The 26,578-nt window shown below is 40.7% G+C and overlaps 1 protein-coding gene, 1 long non-coding RNA gene and 1 other non-coding gene across 4 annotated transcripts in view; 2 read left to right on the forward strand and 1 right to left on the reverse strand.

The window, feature by feature from the left end:
• LOC116726363 (uncharacterized) overlaps positions 1 to 4,074 on the reverse strand; it is a 25,967-nt gene extending 21,893 nt beyond the window's left edge. The window contains exon 1 of the long non-coding RNA XR_004340587.1: positions 4,062 to 4,074. This is a non-coding gene — a long non-coding RNA (uncharacterized LOC116726363). The remainder of the gene's footprint in view (positions 1 to 4,061) is intronic.
• Positions 1,121 to 1,239, forward strand: LOC116726538 (5S ribosomal RNA). The gene has a single exon (XR_004340611.1). It is a non-coding gene; the product is annotated as a 5S ribosomal RNA (ribosomal RNA).
• On the forward strand, positions 2,520 to 26,101 carry LOC116726359 (occludin). Of its 2 annotated transcripts, XM_032573051.1 has the most exons (9): positions 2,520 to 2,762; positions 8,192 to 8,803; positions 9,527 to 9,718; positions 10,139 to 10,306; positions 16,688 to 16,842; positions 19,784 to 19,999; positions 20,745 to 20,916; positions 24,738 to 24,779; positions 24,877 to 25,163. In XM_032573051.1, exons 2-9 carry the CDS (start codon positions 8,210 to 8,212, stop codon positions 24,973 to 24,975), a joined length of 1,638 nt encoding a protein of 545 aa, XP_032428942.1. In that variant the 5' UTR covers positions 2,520 to 2,762; positions 8,192 to 8,209; the 3' UTR covers positions 24,976 to 25,163. The 2 variants fall into 2 exon arrangements, with proteins under 2 accessions (XP_032428942.1, XP_032428941.1); XM_032573050.1 differs by lacking the exon at positions 2,520 to 2,762 and having other exon boundaries at positions 8,210 to 8,803; positions 24,877 to 26,101.
• The last annotated feature ends 477 nt before the right edge of the window (positions 26,102 to 26,578 follow it).

Here is a 26,578-nt window from a genome sequence, read left to right on the forward strand (position 1 = left end):
AGGGAGGAGGTGGAGGAGATCGATCGTCCCACAAATTATCAGTCTCATAACTTACTGTCATGATATAGTGACAGTTTTAACAGTTATGTAAAAATATTTTTTCTTATATAAAAGTAATACTGCAGCTTTAAGTACCTCCTGCTTTTTCTGACGCCTTCAGCACATCTTCACAACAACATTCCTTTATCAAGCATTCAACATTTTTACCAGCAACTCCCTGAGAAATAGCTTATGAGCTCAGAAGGCTCTCAGTTCCACCAGGTATTTGCTAATTGCTGCTGCTAGTCTACAGGAGTTATAGAAAGCCCAGCTTGGAGACCGCAGCTTTGGGAAAGAGCTTTGTTGAAAAGGTGGTACTTGGTTACATCACTCGTTTTCTACAGCCAGAATAGTTGCCATGGGAGATTAAAGGATTTGAAACAAGTATGTCTTTCTTTTTTTTTTTCAATGAGTGAATAAAATGATGTAAATTTAAAAAAAAAATTTGACATCTTTATTTCAAGACAAAAAGTAGTTCATACCATTTAGAAAAGTTAAAGTAAAACCAAGATTTAAGTGCTGAAGTCCTCAAACATTACAATTTAGTAAATTCACAGAGTACAGTTTTAGTCTAGAGTAATTTCCACTGTCAGCATAGTAGTCTAATTTCTTGCATATTCAATATTTAATTGATATTAAAGCTCTATTGGAGAGAACGTGATACAAGATGCTACAGATTTGGATGTTAACAGGTTTATTTGAAGACGGTGGATGACAGACACAGATGACCAACCCCCTGGTTGTTGATCACTTTGCATTGGGGGCCCTAGATGAGTGGTTTGCCCAGGACGCCAAACAGGCTAGGACCGCCTCTGGTAACTGAAGTTAAAATAAGTCATTTGTTGAAATCCTGGAATGCCTATTTAATTGTTTTTACAGAGGAAATGTCAAGATGAGGTTTGTAAACTTGGTGGAAGAGACTGACAGCAGCTCAATGTTAGCTGTAGTGATGAGAAAAATGTTGGCGACGGTGAGGATGATCAAAAAGAAACAGAGGAGGAAAATAATAATGAAACACTGTAAATGTTCTTTTATCGCTGTTTGTTGACGGATAAAATTTCTGTGTCGCTTTTAGTTCATCGTTTACGGCCATACCACCCTGAACACGCCCGATCTCGTCTGATCTCGGAAGCTAAGCAGGGTCGGGCCTGGTTAGTACTTGGATGGGAGACCGCCTGGGAATACCAGGTGCTGTAAGCTTTTGCTGACTCTCCCACAAAAATGTATTTTGTGAAATATGATACGTAAAATGTACCAGAGGTATGAATAAATGTAGAAGTTCTTGATCCGTGCCGAGTGTGAAAGTAACGACTTGTACTTTCACAAGTAATGATTTGTGAAAGCCACCAGAGGGTATTGAGTAATAAAAAGCCACATTTAACATCAAACATCCTAAAAATTCCTAACAAACATTTATAAATTGGCATCACAAAACGTGCAATTTTGATTTAAAAAAACACTAAAACAATCACAAAATCCTGAAGGAACAGCTATTTATTGATATTTTAACAATTTAATTGGTTTTATTACTGCATTGTGGCACAACCGGCCTTTTTAAGAACGTTCATATTTTTGATACGGCCCAAAATGAAAATAAGTTTGATACCCCTAGGCTAGATGTTTATTTTGGGATTATTTATAATACTTTCAAAGGATTACCTGTAAAGTTTTAAGGGAATGCTGCCCTCTAGTGGATGGCTGGATGAAGTACAGCGGACTACATAATGCAAAAGATCAACTTTACAAATTTAATTATAAGTTGGTGTTTAGATCAAGATGTTTTGGAAATCATCTAAAAACATTAAAAGGGCTGAAATTTCGAAATAGTTGCTATTTTTAACAATGTATTCAATACTGATGTGGGAAAGATTAAATAACTTCCAGATTTCTGCCTTATACTTTATGAAGGAAGCTAGAAATAATGGAGAACTAGATCCACCTTGATCTTAAAAATAGCATTTTGATAAATTTATATTGTTATTAATGTTTCTATTCTTTGAAACCATCGCTTGAGAAAGTAGGTCACTTACTTGCTACCTAAAAATAATAAAAACTGGTTCAATTAACTCAAGTTTCTGTAACAATCTCATTTTGTTCATTTTGATCATTTCTGCCCACTCGACTAGTATGACAAGCATACAACTGTTTAAAATATTTATTGATTTTAAATATACACATAGGGAAATTAAGGATATTTCTATTCTATATTAGACGGATAATTTTGCCCTTCTTTTACGTGTTATTCAAGAATTATGTTGTCCGGCGGAAGACGATGATTTAGTATCTCTCTAAGATTTATTTAAGATTTAGAAATGAAGTTTTGCTGTACCACCCATTATTTCGCATGGATTTAAAGTTGCGCTTCTTCTCAGTGTTGTTGCTGTCTGAGGCAGAAAGCCTGACCTCTAGCGGATGAAACGCGGAGGTGTCGAGGTGTTGTGCGGTAGGGCTCATCACCGCGGATAGGCGGGACAAAAAGCAGAGCACTTGTTCGGAGGCTGCAGCAGGAGAATCGTTCAGTTTGATCAGGACTGACGCTTCAAACGGAGAAAAAAAACGGCATTTTGACGCAAAAAAGAGTGTGAGTAACACCGACTTTAAAACAAGACAATGTGCTGAGAGTCTAATACCTTACCTAAACTGAGACGAAACTTTGGGCGGAAGGTGAGACTTTAACTGGAAAAAGGGAACAGACCCTGCTGACCAAGTATTCTCCTCTTCAGGTAAGACCAAAAAGTAGATAAAAGCGATTGTTACCTGCTATTCATTTTATGGTCTTGGACAGTCTTCTTTTTAATTAATCACATTAGATATAATGACGTTTTATGGGCTGATTAGAAAATTAGTTCTTTCTGTCGTTTTAGGTGAGGATTAAAGCTAAAACAGACATTTATCATGTGGAGGAACGGGGAGAACTAATTTTGATGTAATTTGACTGAATTTTTTAAACTCTACTATTGAATCTGATGCTGGAATGATTACTTAATACACTTAGGTACCAGTTTACTGGTAACACCTGGCTAACATAGGTATTATTAAAACTCCAGAAGGATTATGTACTAACGTTAATTATGTACTGTCTACTAATCATGTGCTTTTTATTTATAGACCTGTTTTCATACACAGTGAGGGCAACTCAGAATGCTTAAAAACATAAAATAATCAAACCTAACCAAGGCTAATTATGAATAAAACAGAAATGTGTAGGTAAAGGTGACATGGGTTTGAAGGTCTGAGGAAACGCAATCGTTTTAATAATTGGACATAAAGGTAGACATATTTTTAGATGCTCTTAAAAATTGTTAAAACTAGGATCACAAACACGTAAAAAAAGACAAAAAATAATTACATTTGACTTAAATACTGTGAAACTCGTATTTTTGTCGTACCATGAAAAAATAATGGTGTGAGGCTTTCACTCATAATGGTAAATGCCTGAGATATTTGATTTGTTTTAGTTTACCTGCTGTTTTCACAGTTTATCAGTTTTTTCTTCAGTTACCCAATCAATCAACCAATCAGATCTCTCAAGGATTGCTTCGTTCTTCAGCATTTTTGGTTTGGATTTTAGCTGAGCGATGCTCATTAACTCAGGAAGTTCTAATTTTCAGAAGAGAAGGGTGTTGCTTAAACACACACCACAGGAATTTATACCATTTTGTTTTTCATTTTTCTGTCAGCTGTGATTATGTTTTGGTACCTCAGGAGATTTTGACTGTGCGGTGTTGTTGTGGGCTCGTGCTGGAAGCCTTGGCTGACTCCTGGGTGTGTGTCAGTGGGACCCTGCCTGCGTTGGTCTGTTGCCTAATTATTTTTGACTGCTGTGCAGCATGTGACTGTATAACTGGAATTCCTTTATCAGCGGCAGATGATAGAGTCTCTGTGTTTCCGTGGAGTTCAGGCTGGTGGGTGTCTGACCTGACCCATGACCGTCGTCCAAACTCACTGCTTTTTTCCTCAGAGCAACAAAACATGGAAGCCAGCTGTAGACAAATGCTTCTTCCATACTGGGACGCAAATACTTTAAATAATACTAAACCAATAGGTCAATGGGTTTTGGTAATATTTATGTTCGACTCTCAACTAAAGACAAATGTTGCTAAATATAGCAAGAAAGTTGCTGAGTTGGCAACAGTGGGGTGACTACTGTTAACTGCAATAGTCAAACTTCTCACAGCAGAATAGAGCATGACAGTTTCTGATTTTAGGTCTGTGGTGAGGTAGATCAGAGCATGTAAGTCATGTAAGCATCAGCCGTTAAACAATCTCCTAAAATTAAGGAATTCGGAGCTGATAAATCAGCTGGCCGATAAATCGGTGCACCCCTAAAACACACGGAAACTGATGCTAACTAACTGAGTTAAAACCAAAATAAAATTGCTGATGACAGTTTTAAAAGTTGAATTTCAATACCTCGAAAAGCTTTTTTAAAGGAAATCTCCTTTAACTTCTCTCTCCATCACACATTGTGTGATGCTTCTGCTCCTAATATATTTCATTGTTGATCAGTCATGATAAATGCTGCCTCAGGCTGCTGCACAATTTTGATAACTAATGATTTAACAAACATATAAAAGTAGGTCAGTTTTTTTTCTCTTAAATAAAAAGTTGGTCACAGTGTTTCACAACTGGCCCTCACTACGTAGAAGAACAAAATACATTTTAAGTTGGAGTACTTAGTTTAATAGGAACTCTAAGTCAAGGGTGATTGCCTAGAAAAATCTCTGAAATGATTTCCTGCCAGTTATCTACAAAGTGCCATGCAGGAAGTAAACTGGAGGACACTCATGCAAGACAGCCTGCGGATCAATAATAAAAGTCACCTGACACCCATCCACCTGTCCTCTGCTCTGTGTCTCACCTCACCCCCCTTAGGAGCTGCACAAAGGAGCCCTTGTTTGATCCCTGGACATGCCCCAATTTTCTTTTTTTAAAACTCTGAATCCATGGCAACGCTGTTCGTGTGACGAGCAGCCTTGACTTCTGGCCCTTCTGCTCCCGAAACAAAAGCTAAGAAGTTGTGCTGGGAGGGAGAGAAGCGCTGGGGGACAGAGGATGAAGGAACGGAGGGGGAGGGGGCGTAATGGGAAGGTGTCTGGGATGGAGGCTTTGAGGCGAAACCTCTTCTGCTGTGTGTCCCCACGACCTATAAAGAAGGAGAGTTATGAAGTGTGAACGGTGCCAGCAGCTGTTTGTCTGTCTCTGTGTCAGAACCTCTGAATGGACCGCTGTGTTGCTCCTGGCGTCCTTCACTGTTCTGCAGAAACCAGAATGTGAACAAAAATGTGTTTGGAGGTTTTTCTGTAAGTGTAGAGCAAAGCTATTGAGTTCATAAAGGAGGCACTTTGTAATGTCTTTGATATCAATACACTACAGTCATATTCAATAAATTAAAACATGCTTTCTGATGAAGCTCATTTGTCACATTAAAAGCAGCTGGTATTATGCATACCTTTAATTAAACTTTCTCTATTATAAAGTGTTTTTATTGGTCTGGTGTAATATTAAAATTTTAAATGTCACATTTATATTAACTAAGTGGAAAATCATCATAATTAACACAAAACTGTGTGTAATTAATCTAATATGTTTCACTTGGTGATAAAGTTTCTGAAATTAAATGACTTTTCAATAATATTCTTATCAGTTGATTGGCTCTGTATTAGTTCTGAGAACATTTGACATTTCAATCGGCTTAGTTAAATAGTTAAACCTTTTTTCAGCAGGAAAAATCATGGAGAACATTTTTTTATTTAAAATGTCAGCCTCAAAGTGCTAAAATCATTACACCTCCACCACCGTGCTTGACAGTTGGCACGATGTTTTTGTGCCGACAGGTTAAACTAGAAACCAATAAAGTGCTAATACCATCTTAAAATAGACACAGAGCTTTGGTGCTGTCATCGTTTAAAAGAGAAAATTAATTTAACAACTTTGAATCAGCTGGTCCAGCTCAAATTTTTGACAAGAAATTATTGACTTAATTATTAATCAATAACATGTCAATGGTCTGTCCTAAGAACTTAAACTAGAAGTGACCAATATGTGAATAAAATGTCAAAACTGTCCATATATCACTGTTAAAAAGAATGAAAATTATTTTTTGTTTCCCTTCTTTTATATGGATGCCAGCTGAATATCTGACTGTTGTGCTATCAGTTAAATAAGATAAGAAATATTTTCAACTTGTAACCTTGGGCTTTGGGAGTATCTGCTGGAATTTTTTACCACTGATACTTTATCTATTCATTTAGCTACAGACAAAAATGAAATATGTGTTTCTAGAGTCTCATAGATAGCAGAAAAAGGATACTAGTGGAAGTTTTTCTTTTCAACGGTTCATTCGTCCTGCTGTCCGCATGGTTTCCCAGTCATACGTGTTTCCTGCCCACTCCCTTTAGGGCTCTGTGCAGAAGAATGGGCATTGTTAAATTATATACACAGTGGCCTTGCATATCGCTGCAAGTTTGTAGCAGAAAACATTTTAGCTGCTTGAGTGAATTTGAAACCTTCAAAATCTTTTTCACAGTGTGGGCTGAGCGATAGATTTCTGCAGCCAGAAGAGACAGAAAGGAGAGGATTGTTGTTGTTCTGTTTCTGTCCTGGTACCAACATCTCCACTGCGTTCTGCCACACAGCTGCTTCAGAGACTTCAGTCTAAACCTGCTGCTGTACTTCTTCTAATAAAGGCAATCACATAATTTAAAAAATAACAAAGTGCTTTGCAAAGGGTTAAAACAGCTTGACATTTTTCACATTTTGTCACGATACAACCAGAAACCTGATTGTATTTGTTAGGAATTTTGTCAAAAACGAGCATAATCATGATAATTAAGTTAATAATGAAGGAAATGATGCATGGATTTTAAAGTCTGGGCTGAACGGTGAGCAGTTAGTAGCAATTGCTTTACAACAAGAACGGCCTGGGTTCAAATCCCAGCCTGGGGTCTTTCTGCATGTTCTCCCTGTGCATTGTGGGCTATTTCAGGGTACTCTGGCTTCCTCCCTCAGTCCAGAAACACAACTGTTAGGTTAATTGGTCTGTGAGTGTGTGTGTGCATTGTTGGTTATCCTCTGTGTCAGAATTTATTTCAGGTTTGGCTGTGATTCTTGGTTAAATTTAGATCTGAACTTTGACTGGGCCAATGTAACACATAAATACGCTTTGATTAAAGTCTTTTAATTGTTAGTTTGGGTTATTTTGAGTTGTGCAGCTGGTAGGTGAACATTTGCCCTTGTTGTAGGTCTTTAGCCTCTAAAGTGTTTTCTACTACAGCCGCTCTGTATTGTCAGATATTTTCCCAGCCACTCTGACCAACTTCTTTGTCCTGCTGAAGTAAAGCACACCACAGAATAATACAGCCACCGCTGTGTCTCTTGTAAGGGAAAATGTGTGCAGAGTGTTCTTGATTACATCCAGGATATTATTGCATGTTGTCAAAAAGTCAGACTTTAGTTTCATCTAAGATAGTCATCTGAGTATCAGTTTGCTAAAGGTCACATGTTGACATAGCAACATAACAAAGAAGAGAAAAAATCAAAAAGTACAATTCATAATTATCCTTTTACTGTTTCTCTAATAACTGCTCTCTTTCTATTTTTGTCAATCTAACCCTGCTTTAAATCTTCCTATAAATTTTTCTCTGATTTGTTTGGGGGTTTTCTTTGTTCACCATCAGGCTGAACAAAGAAAACTAATTAGCCGACTCCTGAAGGCAGCTATTGGAACTGGACTTTTCAGACTTTTAGTTTTTTTTAAAATTTAAAATCATGCATCATTTTTCTTCCACTTAACAATTATACTATTACTGTTTATTTTGTGTTGCTCTGTTCCATAAAAACATAATAATACTCTGACATGTATCATTGTAATGTCACAAAATGTGAAAACGTTGAGAGTTTGAATGTTTTTGTAAGGCACGGTATTTTGAAGAACATAGCAAAGTTTTTACCCCCACTGGTCTTACTTGCCTTGAGATGGTAAAACATTTACACTGCTCTGTTTCTAAGCCTCATTAGCCGTGGAGGACACGCCTCACTAACCCTTATCTTTCCACCCAGCATTATTCATATCAGTTTTGCTGAGAAACTGAGTCAGACTGCTCTACTTGGTTTGGTTCTTACCACTCTGATTCTTCACGTCTGTTTCCAGTTCTGGACTCCTCCAGCGATGTTTGACAAGCAACATTACGAGAGTCCACCAGTCTACAGCCCCCCCTACAGCCCGCCGTCCAACAATGGCTTCGGTCCTGCCGGCAGCTTCCATGGCCCTCAGAGTGACTACAACGCATACCCACCTCCGCCGGGATCTTACTACATCGAAGACCGGCCGCAGCACTTCTACAAATGGCGGTCACCTCCTGGGATCATCAAGGCCATGATGGCTACAGTGATAGTGTTGTGTCTGGCCATATTCGCCTGCGTCGCTTCGACTCTAATGTGGGATATGCAGTACTCATATGGAGGCGGCTACTACGGCTCCGGTCTGGGCTACGGCAGTGGCTACTCTGGAGGCAGCTACGGCTCGTCCTACGGAGGCCTTGGAGGTTACGGAGGTTATGGAGGTTATGGAGGCTATGGGAACTACTACGGCTCCTACGTGTCTCCTTACTCAGCCAAAACTGCCATGATTGCCATGGCAGCTGTCAACTTTATCGGCTGTATGTCATTCTTCATCGCCAGCTTCTCTAAGTCCAGTGTTGTCCGTGGCCGAAAGTACTTCCTGGCCGTCCTTATAGCCAGCGTTCTCATGGGGGTCTTGCAGGTAACACTAAATATTAACCATTATTTATAATACATACACTGTATGCTATCTGTTGTGATATATACTTACAAAACTTTTATGATTAAGGAAAACACAGTTCGACAGTTTTTATAGAGGGTCAGGGAACATGTGAGGCTTACTTGATAATTTAAGCTTTAAACAACAATATTTCTACTATTTAAACATCATTAATGTAGAAATTATTTACAATATGTTGTTTTTTATTCATCCAGGGATGAATTATAACTCACCAAGGTATTTTTTTCAGTGCACCTCAAAATGAGTAGCATTAGTTTTGTCCAACATAGAGAGGCTTTAAAAAAGAAACATTAGATTTTATCAACCACACTTTGAGAAGCCTTTCTGCGATCAGTCATTAATAATTAATAATTAATTGCATTTATCTTGATTTGTCTTCTGATTTGAGAAATAATCCCATTTCACTTTGGGTGCATGCAACACACCTGATCTTTTTTGAAGGGTGTTATCCATCCAACCACAGACAATAGTCAAAATATACATTAAAATACATTGAAAAAATGCAGCATTGCAGAAGGTTATAGCAGTTTTGCTCCTTTTAACCTGCAGTAGCTCAGCAGGTAGTTATCTGGTTTAGTCATTCATGTACTCTACCCTTCGTTCCTGTGACGTGACGAACAGATAACTCAGGAGTGGCTCTGTGTCAGTATGACTAAATATCTATACGTTTTTTCTACTTTTCAGGGCATCATGACCATTGTCTACATTGTCGGAGTAAATCCCATGGCCCAGAGCTCTTCCAACATTATGTATAATCCGATGCTCATGATGTGTCAGAACCTCTATCAGACCAGCTACTCACAGATGGGAGGACTGGGAGGTTTTCCTATGTACAACCAGTACCTGTACCACTACTGTTTTGTGGACCCCCAGGAGGTCTGTGGCTTTTTCTGTTGATACTAATTAGTCAACTTCCAGAAGTATTCATATACAAAAATGCACTTTAATTTGTGGCTAAATGAAGAGGATTTGTAATGCACTTAGTCTGTAATTAAGGAAAAATATTTCAAGCTTAAAGTATTATTAACTTGTCTTAAAAAAAAAGTAACAACTGTGAATACTAAACAAAACTGACTAAAAAGTAAAAACAATCCAGGAAGCCAATAAAGTGCAAGAAAAAATCAGTATCTATGCTTATCTGATTACATTTATTACACTTTTAATTAAAGACTGTTCTGTGTTTGTTGAAAGTATGTGTGTGCCTCTGTTCATTCTGTACCAGGATAAATTAACTTTATGGCTCAGCTTATCTCTGAGAAGTTTCTGGATCTGATCATCGTGTTCTTGCTTTCTCAGGCGATTGCCATGGTGTGTGGATTCCTGGTGGTCATTGCTTTGGGCGTCGCTGCTTTCTTTGCTCAGAAAACAAGAGGGAAGATCTGGCGCTACGGAAAACCAAATATCTACTGGCAAGAGCCTCTAGTTGGTGGGAAAACGTCAGAAGGCAGAGACGTAGAGGAATGGGTAAGAGATATAGCTGCCTGACAGACACAGTTTACGAGGGATTTAAACTGAAGGAAAGAAAAAGACTCAAACTGACCTGAGGCTGTGGATGCACAGCTTCCAGTCAGGAAACAAGGTCACTCAGTGTTTAAATCCTGGAATACAACGTTCACGGACAGATTTGATTAGATTATAAAACGCTGAACCGCTGTTGGTTAGGTCAAAGATTCAGCCACAAAAAGTGACCTATTCTTTTAATCTCTGTCAAACTGTGTACCCTTTTATGTCAAATTGTTTTCCATCAGCTTTGTTTTTCTTTGCGAAGTTAAGTAGGTGACTGAGTAGGTCTGGAGCAAGGCAGTTATTGCACGGCGCAGGTAGTCATCAGGTGTAAAAACAGAAGGTGATTCAGGTGCTGTAAATAACCTCACTGAGGTTTACCTTTACCTGAAGCTGCTCTGCAGTTTACAGACCTCATCTGTTTCCTTGCTTTTTTTTAAGTTTAAAGGTCAAAATGAGCTCCTCATGAGATCCAGGGAGGACATGGTCACTCCTTGGCGACAGTGTTTCCTATAACAGAGTCACTTTGTTCAGGGTCAGAGCTGATAGCAGCCAGTGATTGTATTCTCCTGGTTCATAACCGGGTTTCACTCTGTGTAACCATTAACTACCCTAGAAGACACAGAGAGGCTTGCTGGTTTCTCTCTGCTTTGTTTGCTTTGCATTTTTAAGCGTCAACAACGCTCTAGTTAAATCGCACCAATATGCGAGGTATGGGTTAATGATTAACTTGTCATGTTTCAAATATTGTTTATTTCTTCTCTGAGAAAGAGTATTTTACTAAAGGAAAAACATGTGGAGCAAGGAGTGGAGTGTGGTTCAGCAGATTATTTCTCTTTCATCTGCCAAAGAACGTAGTGACAGTAAGGATGAAATCTCCACAGTGAATATTGTCCACATCAATTGTTTGCAACAAGCCACAGAGGGATGAAAAACAACATAAGCAGGAAGCAAGTGTATGGATGTTTACATTCAAGTAAATTGTTAAAGTATAAAATGTCTGACAACTAAAAACAAAGGTTGTTTAAAATGGTCAAACTATTAATGATTCAGAACAAAATACTGCAGGCACGTTTTAGTATTTTTACCTGGAGAATCAGGTAGAAGAAGTCTGTGCAGGACACAACAAATTTCACTACTATATGAACGATGCTTAATGATTTCTCTAAATGAACACACACATCTGTTTCTTCTTCTGCTTTTGTTCCACTCCTCTAAAGTCAGCTGGAGGGAATAATCTACTTCCTGTATCATTCTCTGTTTTCAGCATCAGCTGATAATGACGCACACATGAGGATGCTCCTGCATCAAAACAGTTTGATTTCAAAGTGTTTCTCCTGAATGGAGCGCTTTGCCCGAACAGAAAGGCACTTTCAAAATAAAAGCCATTCAAAAGCTGTAAAAACAGCATGTTTGGATTTGCATTCAAAATTAACACTTAATTTCTGACTCTGTGTTGACTTTGCAGGCCTGGATGCATGTGATCTGAGTGCTGTAAAATACTCACCTCTACCCTATTTTAGGTTCGTTCTCCAGCTGTAAAAATATATATCCTGGTCTTTTTGTTTACCTCTCTGTCGGACCTTGGCCTGTACAAATCTACAAATAAAAACCAGAAATAAACCCTTATACATGAGCAGTAGTTGTAGAAGTGCTCACTGATTTTGAAACATGAATGCAAGTGAGAAACATTGACTTCTTTTCTTGCTGTGATATTTCAATGAATTAAATATATATTAGTTTCTCTATGATTAGATCAGGTCAGGTGAGGTTACTGCTCCCATCTGTCTGAAAAACAAATAGAACATGAACTTTTAGTCAAGAAATATTAAGTTATCTCACAATATGTAAAAAGAAAGAAAAATACCACAGCAACTAAATACACCACGACTATAAATCCAGGAAAGGCAACATTAAGGTTTGGGTTTTAACCATCAACGCTTAAAGGAAAGTAGTGACAGAAACTGAAACTGTGCAAAAAATTTGACCCACAAAATAAAGTTGTGGGTTTTGTTTGGTTGAGAAAATAGTGACTAAAAACTTCTGAGAAAAATAAAACATTAAAAGAACATCAGTCAATAAATATTTTATCTATTTTTCACCCTTCTTCTGCGAAACGTTTAGGTTTGCTCCAGCTGATATTTGGTTATTTTCAAGACGGTGTGGGATGTTTTTCACTGCTTATCAGCACTTCACACAAACCCAGTGAAAAACAAAAATAAATTTAAATATCCTTTTAACTTCACCTATTTTCACAGCTGTGCCATCATATTTATAAAGCATGAAAACAGCTAACATTAATTACTTTCACTCAGTTCTTATTGTTTATATGGAATTTGTAAAAAATATTTTTTATTTTACATTATTGATGCAGTGAGTGAGCCTTATATTTTTGTATCATGTCTGGGGAAGCTTATTATTTAAATTCATGAGTCAATCAAAGACTCTGCAGCGCAGTCCGCCTCCTGCAAAGCCTGCTTGCAGAAGGAGCTTTAAGCAGATGTGTGGTTATATTGGATTATATAGAGCCGTTGTTTTGGAGATGGGGTGTCATTGCCTCATGAACGGCATCGTGCGCTGAGAGGTGGCTCCTGTGCCTAGCAGAGTAAATCCTCTGACTAGCACTTGTGTCTAATAATGGAGCGGTTCTCAGTGATGTCATCCTCATCTTATTGTTGCTTTAGTCATGTTGTGCCACCAGTCCGTTTGAGAACTTCAGCGTTTTTCGAGGAAATGATGAGAAGGAGGTATGGATAAGGATTAGAAAGGCTTAGGAGAAGGCACAAGAATTTTGATAAAATACAAGCCCTGGAAAATGTGATGTTGCTAACGGATTATTATTTATTCAAAGATTAAAAAACGGCACCCATTTGGGTTGGGTAACCTACTTTTTCTGTGCCTTAAGACTGTGGTGTCTTCTGAATCCTTTATATGCTTCAGCCAACACATTCAAGTTATATTTAAATTTCTTATCTTCCACTCCGCACTTCAAGCAAATCCACATGGCTGTTGGACTTCTGTTACACTCTGCCAGAGACAGCTGAAGGCCGTGGTTAGTCTAAGGACTTTTCTGTGTGGTGGAGACTGGGGAGGCCCGGCTTGCCCTGATGACCTCACACACAGGCTTTATTCGGCTCGGCCGGGGGGGGGGGTCTGCATTGTGTCTGCAGCATGAAGTCATCAGAGTCAGTCGTAGAAGGACTGCTTGTGTTCTTCAGATGGAGGGAGGCCGCGCTCTGTGTTGGTGATGGATAAAAACATCCAGAAGATGAATAAGTGGGAGAGTTTCCTAAAGACGCTGTGCTGCTTCACAAAAACAGCATCAGTTCATTTCATTGGGGTTTTCTGTGTTAGTCCAACACAAAGTAGTTCATAATTTGAAGTGGGATGAAAATACTGCAGAATTTCTAATGTTTTTATTTTACAGGTAAAGATCTGGAAAGTGTGGCATGCATAAGCCTGTAGCAGTCAGCTAATTAACTGGAGTCCACATGTGTGTGATTTAATATCAGCCAACTCTTTGGCCCAAATAAACCCTGTGCACCACCCTGAATACACAAACCACACTGAGAATGGTGGTGGCAGCATCATCCTGTGGGCATGTTTCTCTTCAGCTTTTCTTATTAGAGGCCGCTGAAGACTTGACACTTTGTCAGAGGGTCGGAGGCAGCACAACGACTCTAAACATACAGCCAGAGCTACAATAACATGGTTTAGATCAAAAGATCTTCATGTAGTAGAATGGTGTCTAGTCAAAGCCCAAGCTTAAATCAAGTTAAGATTATGTAGCAAAACTTTAGAAGAAGATTAATGTTCACAGACTGAACTGCTGCTCAGATTTGAAAAACATGTTGCAAGTATTATTTCACAATCCACTTCACAATTATAGACAACTGTGTTGATCTGTGACATAAATCCAAATAAAATAAAATGTTTGTAGGTGTGAATATTTTTTTACACAGTACTGCACAGTTTACTGTATCAGCATCTGTTTAAACTAGTGACATTTATTTTCATAACTTACCATAAACTAAAGACACTGTTCCCTTAAGCATCATATGACACTATGGATTAAAAGTGAATAAAAAATGTAAGCTTATTCAACTAGCAGTATATTAATGTACAAAATCCAGCAGCAGTTTTGTTTGAAGTGTAAATAATAGCCACAGGTTTCAGTCTCATTTTCATCTAGTTACACAGCAGCAGAGGCCCCATTTATTAATATATTAACATATTTGAGAACCGGACTTTATTATTGAACTTGTCATTTTATGCTCCTTGGTGCAAATAGTTTTAGTCTGTGTTTTTATTTATCGTCCTCCGGCCATGTATAGCCTGTCCAAGCGGAACGATTCTTCCTAAAACTCATGACAGAAATGAGAAGTGGTTTCAGATATGTGAGACTTTCTGTCTAACTATTGCTTTCTCCTTCAGTTTTGTTTATTTCCTCTAAACTTATGACACTTTCCGTCTGTGATATGTCTTTGGTACTTTTATTTGCTCAAAGATTTTGTTTTTGTCTCCATATTCCGTCCTTCTTTCCTTCCTCGGGTTCGTCTTGCTCGGACGTCTCACTCTGAACGCATCCTGTGCTCACAGCTGATTGGTTTTTGTGTTGCACTCTGGGAAAACATTGTTGAGATTCTTACATGAAAACGTCTCCAAACAGGATTCACCTGCAGCTACAAGAAAGGGAGACGCGCAGAACTCAGCCTGCTTCACCCACCATGATTATTGTTTCTGGAGGGTTGGGTGTTATTTTAATGATTTATACATTGTAGTTCTTTCTTATCCTATTGAAATGCGGTACTACAAGATTTTGTGAAGATATTACAAAGAAAATGCAGGATACTAACATTTTTTCTTTATCATTAGTAATTTATATGCTGGCATTGATCAGCCATAGTCTTTGGCTATAACTGTATTTTAATTTTGGCAGAGAATCGTCTGTATGGTTGCTGTAATCGTCTATGTATCCAGGAATTACGTAATAGTCCCAGTTTCAGCCCTTAATCTGACAAAAATATTCTAAATAGCTAATTATCTTAAGTTTGTACTGAATATTCCAGGAGAACATTTCACGACTATTAAACTCAGGTCCTATTCAAATTCCGTCCAACTTCATACTTAAAGTACTTTTTTATGATTTCGATTTTGCATTAGGGGCTTTATTTTTATCAGGCTTATGAGTCTATTAAAGGCAAAGTACAGAAACCCTTTAGGATTATATTTTTCTTGCATCATAATATCTCTGGAAATCCTACACAGGAGTAAGCTTCTCACTGTTGTAGTCTTCTGTAATCTCTGTTTTTTACATGTTTTAATACAGTCTGTGTGCAAGAGTCTCAGTTGTTTCAACAACTGATTTTCCTGACATAAATGTCTAAATGTTGCTTTTCAAACTCTGAGATTGAAGTGGATTAAAATTACCTTATGAACATTTGTACATGCATGTAAAACCAAAAACATGCAACACCAAAACGGACAAAAACAATGAAAACATGTGAATTAGTTTTAGTTGGTTATTAAATTATCTACGCAGGCCAAGCCCATTCTGCCGGTGATACAGCAGAAGGTGATCAATATTTGTTCAAGTGTTTAAGATAAACGAACTGAACTGAACCCACCCTGAATCTTTCTTTGTGAAACTTTCTGACCTCACAGGAAGGACCTGATGATTGTTTTTACACTTTTGTTCACTTTTAAAAGGAGGAAGAGAACAGCTGTTCCATGTGTATGAAAACATAAGGCAAGAGAAAACAAAATAGTTTTTATGTGTTGTGTTTGCAGTCTGGTTTTAGTTTCTTTTTTTAGTTGTTTTTCAAATATCGGTCATTTCTTAGCTTCACCGTTTCATTAGGAGATTGCTGCTCAGCGTTGGGGATTATAATCTGGCTTGTTTTGTGTCAACTAGTCCGAATGCAGATCAGAGCCAAGCTAGATGGGAGTTGGCACAAAAAAAATGTTTAGAGAATTTAAAAAACATTTAAACTATTTTATGACTAATAAGTTCCATAAATAATGAAAATACTATAATAAAATAATAGAAAATAAACTCACACTGTAGCAAAACTAATGATTTCCAGGAGGAATTGTTAATTTTTCAGATGTCGCCCCGTACTGTTTAAAAGCTGTTGAGCAAACATTGACTGTAGATGATATATGGGCTAATGAAAATGTCACAATGTGAGAAACACAAAGGAAGACGTGTTTATTTATGTAGGATGTGAGTCAGAGAGCTTGTGCTTGTGGAGGTTTGGCCCTGACTCTTTATGAGTAACGCAGATGTTTGTTTTTGTTTGCTCAGCCTTTTCTCTTTAACTTTCTTCCGGCTTGCTTTAGGTGAACAATGTGGAGGAAAGCCGCAGCGTTCAGGATGCGCCGACTCTGCTGGTGTCCGAGAAGGGAGGCGGTTTGCTCAACGCCTCAGCCAACAGTGTCAGCTCCTTCCCCCCCGCCAAGGTGGACAGCACCTCCTACAACGAAGATGATAACCAGTAGGTGACCCTGTTCTCTCTTCTCTTTCCTTTGTCCTATTTCAGTTTTATCAGATTCACAGATTTGGAGATACAAACATTATATTACAATAAGTAACAATGCACAACTTTAAGATGTTTTCAACTTCTCTACAGGTTTTTGTATTTAAATAATTAAATTTAGTTAAAGTTAAGCTATTTTTTTCTTTTAAATTGCTAGGATGTGCAAATCAGTTAGACCAGGGGCGCCCAAAGTCGGTCCTCGAGGGCCGGCATCCTGCATGTTTTAGTTCTCTCCCTGGTGGTACCAACAACCTTTTCAGCATGTCAGTGTTCTTCTTAGGCTTTCTAATGAGCCATCATTGGATCCAGGTGCGTTAAACCAGGGAGAGAACTAGAACATGCAGGATGCCGGCCCTTGAGGACAGACTTTGGGCACCACTGAGTTAGATCCTCTATGCTAGCTGATTGCATTTGAGTCTGCACAGATAATTTTGAGAGGAGAGCACCGATAAATCGGCCCTGATTTCCTTAATTTTGGCAAAACGGTGATCGACTGGTAGTTACATGTGAAGCAGCTCTTATCCACCGACCTTTTGTACCTCAGCAAAAGTCTAAGATCAACTTTTGTCCTCTTCTGTTCTGCTGTGAGAGAAGTTTGACTGGCAGACCGGCCCACCAGGTCATGTTTGCACATTTGCAGTTAACAATAATCACCCCACTGTTGCCCACTCAATGACTTTCTCGCTATATTAAGCAACATTTCAGATAAAAAGATCAGTGTCAGCCAAAACTGGAATTGGCAGGTCAGGCTTTTTAAAGATCGATAATCTGTGATCGGCTGGAAAACTGCAATCAGTGCACCCTTAATCTTTAACCTGTGTGGGTTGGATAAAATCCATAATAAATTTAAATATGTCCCCTGTTCTTGGTCAGTCATGAACCAGTTTCCATGCACAGTTTCCTACAGTGCATGGAAACTGTCCTACAGACTAAAATAAACTTTTTCAGATAAATGCATCTGAACTCACTGATATCCTCATCTCAGAAGTAAATAAACTATTAATCTCTAAGTAATTTTTTCTCCACATATTTATCCACATTACCAGCGTGAGAAAGTGCAGGATTACTGCATGTAACAATTTTTTTCTCACTTCCAGATGATCCTGTTTTTACATGTAAACTCCATTTTATAAAACTTCTCAGTTTTTCTATATTAAAGCAGCAGGAAAACAGTGGCGGCAACACAGGAGTCCGTACAGCGCAAAGCCTTTTCCCACAATGAGTGAATTTCTAAACATGTGACTCAGAAGCAGCTCTAATCACTACGCTGCTTTAAAGCCCATAAAAACATATTGCCCTGCCCACATGGAGAGCTGTTTGTGACCTTTGAGCCTTTGTTGGATTAACTCTCTCTCTCTCTTTTCCCCTCTTGGTCATTGGATTGTCTAAAGCAGAGGAGAATAGGCTGGATATTTATGAATAAGTGCGCTGGCTGGTCATCAGAGTACAGAACTTCTTAAGCACCTGATTGTTTTTGGTTTCATCATGGAAGAAATATTTAAGGATTGTCTAGACTCTGCACAAAAACACAGGCCTGAGTCTGTTTGAGTCAAAGTAGAGAATAATGTAATGATTTCCTCTCCTGCAAAGTAAACAGAGCCAGTTTCATAAGCAGAAGAATGCTGGCCTGCGGTCCCGCAGTGTGCTCTGCTCCTGACATAATTCACTATGTAGTAATAGCCCTTAATATCTGTGCCGTTGGATTTGGATTTCTCCACAAATCCCTACAAACCTACGAAATTGAATGGGCTTCATCATCCACAGCTTATTACAGAGGCGTACCTGCCTCCTGTTCACTGAGGATCTCCATATGCTGCTGTTCTCAGAGCGAAGGGCGTCAGCTGCGGTGACCATGTAAACGCTTTCCTTCCTCCGTTTGGAAGTTATCAGTAAACACACTGATCTCTTCTGGGAAGTACATTTCTTCCTTAGAAGGCTTTTGTACCTCACAGCAAGTAAAGAAGGAAAATAACCTCAGAATAGTTTAACTTTATTAAAAATGCTCTATCTGTGTTTCAATCTACCATAATATTGTGCAACTTAGTATTATGAAAATACATTTGATTAATAGAAATATGGCAGTTTAGAAGTAAACTCAAGTTTTTCTGTAAAACGTTTTTATCCTAGGAAGAGGCGTTGTTTTTTTAGCTGTGTTGAAACTATAATTAATGTATTTCGCAAAAGTGCAGTGGAAACATTTTTCTGCATCAAACGCGTCACATGATCAACAACTGGATGTTACTACTGGCGACAGGAGGATGATGGGGCAGCATGTTTTTAATGACTTATTCACATGTCATTTTTATTTAACACCAGAATTGCAAAGTTGTGTTTTTTTCAACATTAGCGGAATATCGACAAAGATTTGCGCACATTTCTGAAGGAAACGCAGCTGGTTTAAACACTGACTCCGTGAAAATTTCACATAAACAGCCTGTGTCCAAATGTTCTTCTAGGACTTTAATTTGAACCAAATTTATATCCAATTCCAGTTGAAAAGATAAATAAGTATAAATAAACTTAATAGGACTTGAATTGAAACCAGGGTTAAACGTATCATGACATATTGAAGATGATCTGATCTGTAGCTGGATCTAAAATGCTTTAAATTTAGTTTAAGCGATGCAAAAATACACAGCAGATTACACACAACAACCATTCAGGTCGTGTGTAACGACAAATTTGACCCTGGTTGACCTTAGCGTGTTAGCATTAGCTTCTACTAAATACTATGTTGGAATTAATTTTTGCGATTACCTTTACAGGGTTAGCGTAACTAGCTTTTTAGTCCAATAACTAAGTAATTCATTGTATGTTCTTTTTTCTGAGGTTTCCACATTTCTTGTCTGGTAGCTTAACCTGTCAGACCCAATATTATGATGTAATCGTTTTCCTGCAGATACTCTGAAAAAATGACGAGCCGTCCATTAGAGGGGTATTCCCACGGCGGCAGGACGAGCTCCAGCCCCTCGGAGGAAACGGGAGGCCGCCGGCCGGCCGCCAACAGGGGCAAGAGGCGCAGACGCAACCCTGACATGGACGAGTCCCAGTACGAAACGGAGTACACAACTGGAGGAGAAACAGGAAACGAACTGGATGCAGAGGAATGGGAGAGGTGAGAACTAAGTTTCTGTGACAGAGCTACCTTTGGGCTTCTGACTCACTGCCTGGATTAGAGATGAAAGCGCAATTAAGAACCGAACATGTAGATTACAGTGAAGCTCTGTTTCTCCCTCAGGACCAGACCCACATTTTCTGACATAAATCAATAACTGTAAGCTTTGGGAAACAAGCTTATGTGACAATAATTTGATGCAGCCAGGTTTTAAAAATGTTCTTTAAGTGTTGCGAGGAGCAAAAAGATGGTGAATGCCTTCACAACATGACTGCAAGAAGTGTGTATTCCTGGGTTAATCCTCTGAGGCACGCTCCTTCACATGCTTGTTTTCAGTCGGACAGAAGTAGGACAAAGGTAAAATGTTGAGATACACTGGCCAATCTAAAATATTTTTATCTGAAAACTGCAAAAGAACGAAAGCAGTACTGTTCTTTTTTTTTTTTTTTGATGGATGTCATTTTAAATCCAACCCTAAATAAAGATATTACAAGATTATCCCCATTTATGCATCAAAGAAAGCATCCCTGACCTTTATGTGACTCAGAGCGAATTGAAGTTCAGTTCAGTTGTTTGATAGACTGAGACAAGAAATCTGTCTGAACAAATATTTCAGAAAACCATTTACATTTGAATATTGACTCTACTGAATATCATGATTGTAGATTTCTCAGATTGAAGAGTGTAATTTTTAAGTCTGATCTTTTTAATCTTTGTCTTTTCTTTGTGTTTGTCTGCCTAACAGTGTGTACCCGACGATAACTTCAGATTCTCAGAGGCACGAATACAAGAGAGAGTTTGATTCAGACCTGCGAGAATACAAGCGCCTGTGTGCAGAGATGGACGACATCAACGACCGGCTGAACAAACTCAGCCGGCAACTGGACACACTCGATGAGAGCTCAGCTAAATACCAGGTTTGATATCATCTTATAACCATATTAGGCTGAATGTTTAAGCAGAAGCGAATTATTAATAGGAGCTGGACGTGTTGTTTGTCTGCTGGATTCTTTAGCTCAGATTCTTCCCTTATTTTGCAAAATAATGTTCAAGAGTCAGGAATGAAGTTTAGAGGCAAACCTTCAACTTTTCAGCTGAAAAATGATTAAATAAGATTGTTTCTGGCATTTTGTAAGCATAAACTGGACTAAAGTTGCTACAGTTGTGACATCAGTTTATCAAAGACCTAAAAATGTTTCATATTTGCACAGTTTTATCTGCCTCAGCAATTTTCAAGACAGATAATGAGATTTGTTGTGTTCAAGACTAAGAACACACTAATCTTTAATCTTTGCTGGAATACATTGAAGTTAATAATGTCAGGATCTGTGTTTTCTGTGTTTATTTAGAGTGTTTTGTGTCCTTGAGTCTCTTCGTTGTCCTGTCCTCCCCTTGATTGTTCCCAGGTGTGTCTCGTCTCTGTGATTACCTTCCCGTGTATTTAACTCCACCTGTGTTCCTTGTTCCTCGTCGGGTCCTTGTCAATGTCTTGTCGTTGTCCATTCGTATAGCCTGTTGCTACCAGTGCTGAGCCCTAGCCTTCTGCTCAACTGTGCTGCCAGGATTTTGGATTTTTGACATTATTTTCATCATTAAACTTCCTTTATTCACCTCATCTGGGTCTACAGCGTCTGCCTCACCACCTCACCCCGCACATCATGACAGAAGGACCCGACCAGAAAGTACGGTGAGGCACGCTTTTTTTTGTACACCATGGACCCAGAAGACATTAAGGAACTCACGGAAACGATCAGGGAATATAAGGAGGCGATGGCCAAACCATACGCTGCCGGCAGACGGCTCGGTTTCGCCATCCGCTTAGGGCTCTTGCTGGACTACTGGGTTCCTCGCTTTCCGCACCCGGGGTTGGTGGAGTTGCAGAGGGAGGCAGAGTGGGAACGTAAGGCGGCCCTAGCCGTCATGGCTGGCGAACCTCTGCCTCCCAAGCCGCACAGTTTCTCCGCCAGCCCAGATCCTGCTCCAGTTCCGGGACCAGCACCTTCAGCCGGCGCACCCGAGGCCGTTTCTGCTGGCGTTTCAGCCGGCGCACCCGAGGCCGTTCCAGCCGGCGCACCCGAGGCCGTTCCAGCCGGCGCACCCGAGGCCGTTCCAGCCAGCGCACCCGAGGCCGTTTCTGCCGGCGTTCCAGCCGGCGCACCCGAGGCCGTTTCTGCCGGCGTTTCAGCCGGCGCACCCGAGGCCGTTTCTGCCGGCGTTCCAGCCGGCGCACCCGAGGCCGATTCTGCCGGCGTTCCAGCCGGCGCACCCGAGGCCGAATCAGCCGGCGTTCCAGCCGGCGCACCCGAGGCCGAATCAGCCGGCGTTCCAGCCGGCGCACCCGAGGCCGAATCAGCCGGCGTTCCAGCCGGCGCACCCGAGGCCGAATCAGCCGGCGTTCCAGCCGGCGCACCCGAGGCCGAATCAGCCGGCGTTCCAGCCGGCGCACCTGAGACTGAGACTCCCTGTGTTCCTACCGAGACTCCCTGTGTTCCTACCGAGACTCCCTGTGTTCCTACCGAGACTCCCTGTGTTCCTACCGAGACTCCCTGTGTTCCTTCCGAGACCCCCTGCGTTCCTCCTGAGACCCTGACCTTCTGCGTTCCTCCTGAGACCCTGACCTCCTGCGTTCCTCCTGAGACCCTGACCTCCTGCGTTCCTCCTGAGACCCTGACCTCCTGCGTTCCTCCTGAGACCCTGACCTCCAGCGTTCCTCCTGAGACCCTGACCTCCAGCGTTCCTCCTGAGACCCTGACCTCCAGCGTTCCACCCGAGACCCTGACCTCCAGCGTTCCACCCGAGACCCTGACCTCCAGCGTTCCACCCGAGACCCTGACCTCCAGCGTTCCACCCGAGACCCTGACCTCCAGCGTTCCACCCGAGACCCTGACCTCCAGCGTTCCACCCGAGACCGAGACTCCCTGCGTTCCACCCGAGACCGAGACTCCCTGCGTTCCACCCGAGACCGAGACTCCCTGCGTTCCACCCGAGACTCAGACCCCCAGTGTTCCACCCGAGACCCCGACTCTCTGTGCTCCACCAGAGACTCTGCCTCGGGGGGCTCATCATCGCCACCTCCAGCGCCGCGGACGGCCGCCGGACCGCCTCCGTGGTTCCCGCCTCCAGCGCCGCGGACGGCCGCCGGACCGCCTCCGTGGTTCCCGCCTCCAGCGCCGCGGACGGCCGCCGGACCGCCTCCGTGGTTCCCGCCTCCGTGGTTCCCGCCTCCGTGGTTCCCGCCTCCGTGGTTCCCGCCTCCGTGGTTCCCGCCTCCAGCGCCGCGGACGGCCGCCTGACCGCCTCCGTGGTTCCCGCCTCCAGCGCCGCGGACGGCCGCCGGACCGCCTCCGTGGTTCCCGCCTCCGTGGTTCCCGCCTCCGTGGTTCCCGCCTCCGTGGTTCCCGCCTCCGTGGTTCCCGCCTCCAGCGCCGCGGACGGCCGCCGGACCGCCTCCGTGGTTCCCGCCGCCGCGGACGACCGCCAGACCACCTCCGTGGTTCCCGCCTCCTTTGCCTCCGCCCACCCTGTGGGTAGTTTTTTGTTTGTTTATGGACTCTTGGCCCTCCCTGTGTTTCCGCCCACAACGGTGGGTTGTTTTTTGTTTTTTCTGGACTCTGGCCCCCCGTCCAGCGCCCCTCCGCCCACCCTTGTTGTGTTTTTGTTTTGTGGGCGTCTGGTAGCCGCCCTTGAGGGGGGGGGTACTGTCAGGATCTGTGTTTTCTGTGTTTATTTAGAGTGTTTTGTGTCCTTGAGTCTCTTCGTTGTCCTGTCCTCCCCTTGATTGTTCCCAGGTGTGTCTCGTCTCTGTGATTACCTTCCCGTGTATTTAACTCCACCTGTGTTCCTTGTTCCTCGTCGGGTCCTTGTCAATGTCTTGTCGTTGTCCATTCGTGTAGCCTGTTGCTACCAGTGCTGAGCCCTAGCCTTCTGCTCAACTGTGCTGCCAGGTTTTTGGATTTTTGACATTATTTTCATCATTAAACTTCCTTTATTCACCTCATCTGGGTCTACAGCGTCTGCCTCACCACCTCACCCCGCACATCATGACAAATAAAGGTGCTGGGATATTTTTGGAAGTGTATAGGAAGGGATATTGATTAGTGACTTGCTAATTTATTCACACACCTGTTGAACTTGTTCACATTTTGTCAGGTTTAAATCTTCAAAGTGTTTTTTGGGGATTTTGTGTTATAGATCAACATAAAGTGCATTACTGGATCGGTTGCCCTGCAGGTTTAGATCTGGAGTCGAACGTTTAAATCAAAGAATATTCAGTTAGAAAAGTTCACACTTTAACATTGATGTTCTCAGACTCTCTCTATCTTATCTGTTTTCCAAAGAACAAATAAACTAAAACTTTCCAAAAAGTTTTAGTCTGTAAATGTGCAAAAAGCTGTTAAAAACATGTCCTGTAAACACAGTGAATGTTGAATAATTGATTCTGATTGGTTGAATTCTTATACATTCCACAGTTTTCAGCTTTTTGTGTTAAAAATGTTTAAAATCGTATACTTGTCTCCTTTCCTTTTCACAAGTATGTGATATTTTGTGCTTTTCTATCAAAAATCTCTCATTAAAATAAAATGTGTTTCATTTAATTTGCTAACCTAGTGCTTTAGGATGTTGCTGAAATATCTTGGCTCTTAATTTCTTCTTTGCTGCTTGAGGATTTTTCTTCTAGAGAAGAAGAGACAAGAATCTGTAAATAACACATAATGACCCATTTGTTATTGTCTCTCAGGTTGTTGCAGAGGAATATAATCAGCTGAAGGATCTGAAGCAGGTGAGCTGAACTGGTTTATATAATCTGCACTGGGAAGCAGTTTTCTGTAGATTCCAGGTTGTTTTTTATTTGGCTAATTGAGCAAACATCTCTGCAGACTTCAGAGTACCAGTCTAAGAAGAGGGAGTGCCGCAGGCTGAGGCACAAACTGTTCCACATCAAGCGAATGGTGAAGGACTACGACAAGAACCACTGAAGGGTCCGCTCTGTTCCAACTCTCCGCTCGGTGGGCCGCACTGCAAAAACCACTCACCCATTGCCACATCGAGCTACACTCCCTAATACTTCAGAGACTGCAGCATGCTGAGGCCAAAGTTACAGCACACACACACACACATCCAGACTCACACTGCATTCAGTACAAAGCACAGAGAGCTTACCTGGGAAAATAATGATTAAGAGTTGTGTTTACTTTGATTTTCTGATCACTAACCGTCATTCGTCTGCTTATTGGAGCAAAATGAAGGCGGTGTGGACAGTGGTAGCCTCTCCTGATAGAACAGAGGAGAAAGCAGTCGTTTGAAACCGATTTTCAGTCAGCTGAGGTAACAACAAGCTGTGGACGCAGGCAGAGGTTGAACTGCTAACAGGGATTGTTTGGCAGCAAATATGCAGCTCTGTTAATCTTTGGTGTAGTCTTTGTTGCAGACGTGCTTCACTTGAGCTTTTTTCACATAAGTGTCAGTATTTGCAGCCACCTTAACCATCAGAGAACTGCCAGCCTGTGGGAACGTTGTACTGTTTTTGTTTTTTTATTGACTCATAACTGTGATCAGACCAAAAAGTGGATAAAACTACCATTGTGGTATACTGTGTTGTACTGTACATACTTTAAAGGAATTAATTTCATACTACATATCAAGAACAAACAGAAATTATATCAGATTGTAGAGCATTGTTATTATTATTATATACGGACGACTTTTTAATCAGTGTCATTTAAAATCTGGTTAGTAAAATAAATCAAACTGGTTTTATGTTCTCTATCATGAGCACTCCACTGTAAACCTGCCCTCAAACATGTTCTTCATTTCAATCTGCTGTAATATTCCAATTTTTCTGTCAAATGCAAAAAAAAAAAAATCTGCTGTAGATTTTAAAATTGCCTTTAATTTGTTTTGCATTTTCATTTTTATGGAGATTTTTATTGTCTTTTTAAAAAACTGTTTTTGAGCCATTTATTTTTGTAAGACATTTATTTTCATTGTTGCGTCATAAAATACTTGTTGTTTTTTTTCTTTTTTTAACTGTGCACCTGCATAAATTATGTTGTCTACAAAGCGTTAATTTAGCACCTAATAAATATCTAATTCTCAACAACATGCGAGTTTCTGCTGCTCTCTGTTGGTTCGGTGAAACCGGCCGCTCTGCATGTACTGTGAACGTCCAGCAGGGGGCGCAGAATGACTGGATCTACAGCGATCCAGCGAACAAGTCCGGTGAGTCTAATGCTGACTGCTGCTGCCCTCTCGTGGCAAACCAGTGAAATGATTCCAGTTATTTATGTCACTTCTATCTGCCGCTCACAAACCGCGCAGGATTTCAACCAATGTCCAGTTTAACGTTGCAAAAACTGTTAATCTGATGGCATAATCTGTGCTATTCTCATACGTTTGTGTCAATCTCTGATAACAACGGGAGATTTTCTTTCTTTAGGTGTCAAAATGGATGATTTGAGATGAAGCTGACTGATAAGATGAGGACTTGGAGGCATTAATCTTTGATGTAAGTTCAACTTTTTATTTTATTTTATCATATTAGTTTGTTTCATACATAAGTGAACAGTTAAGTTTACATGC

Source organism: Xiphophorus hellerii, chromosome 9 (assembly GCF_003331165.1).
Source record: "Xiphophorus hellerii strain 12219 chromosome 9, Xiphophorus_hellerii-4.1, whole genome shotgun sequence".
NCBI classification, from domain to species: Eukaryota; Metazoa; Chordata; class Actinopteri; order Cyprinodontiformes; family Poeciliidae; genus Xiphophorus; species Xiphophorus hellerii.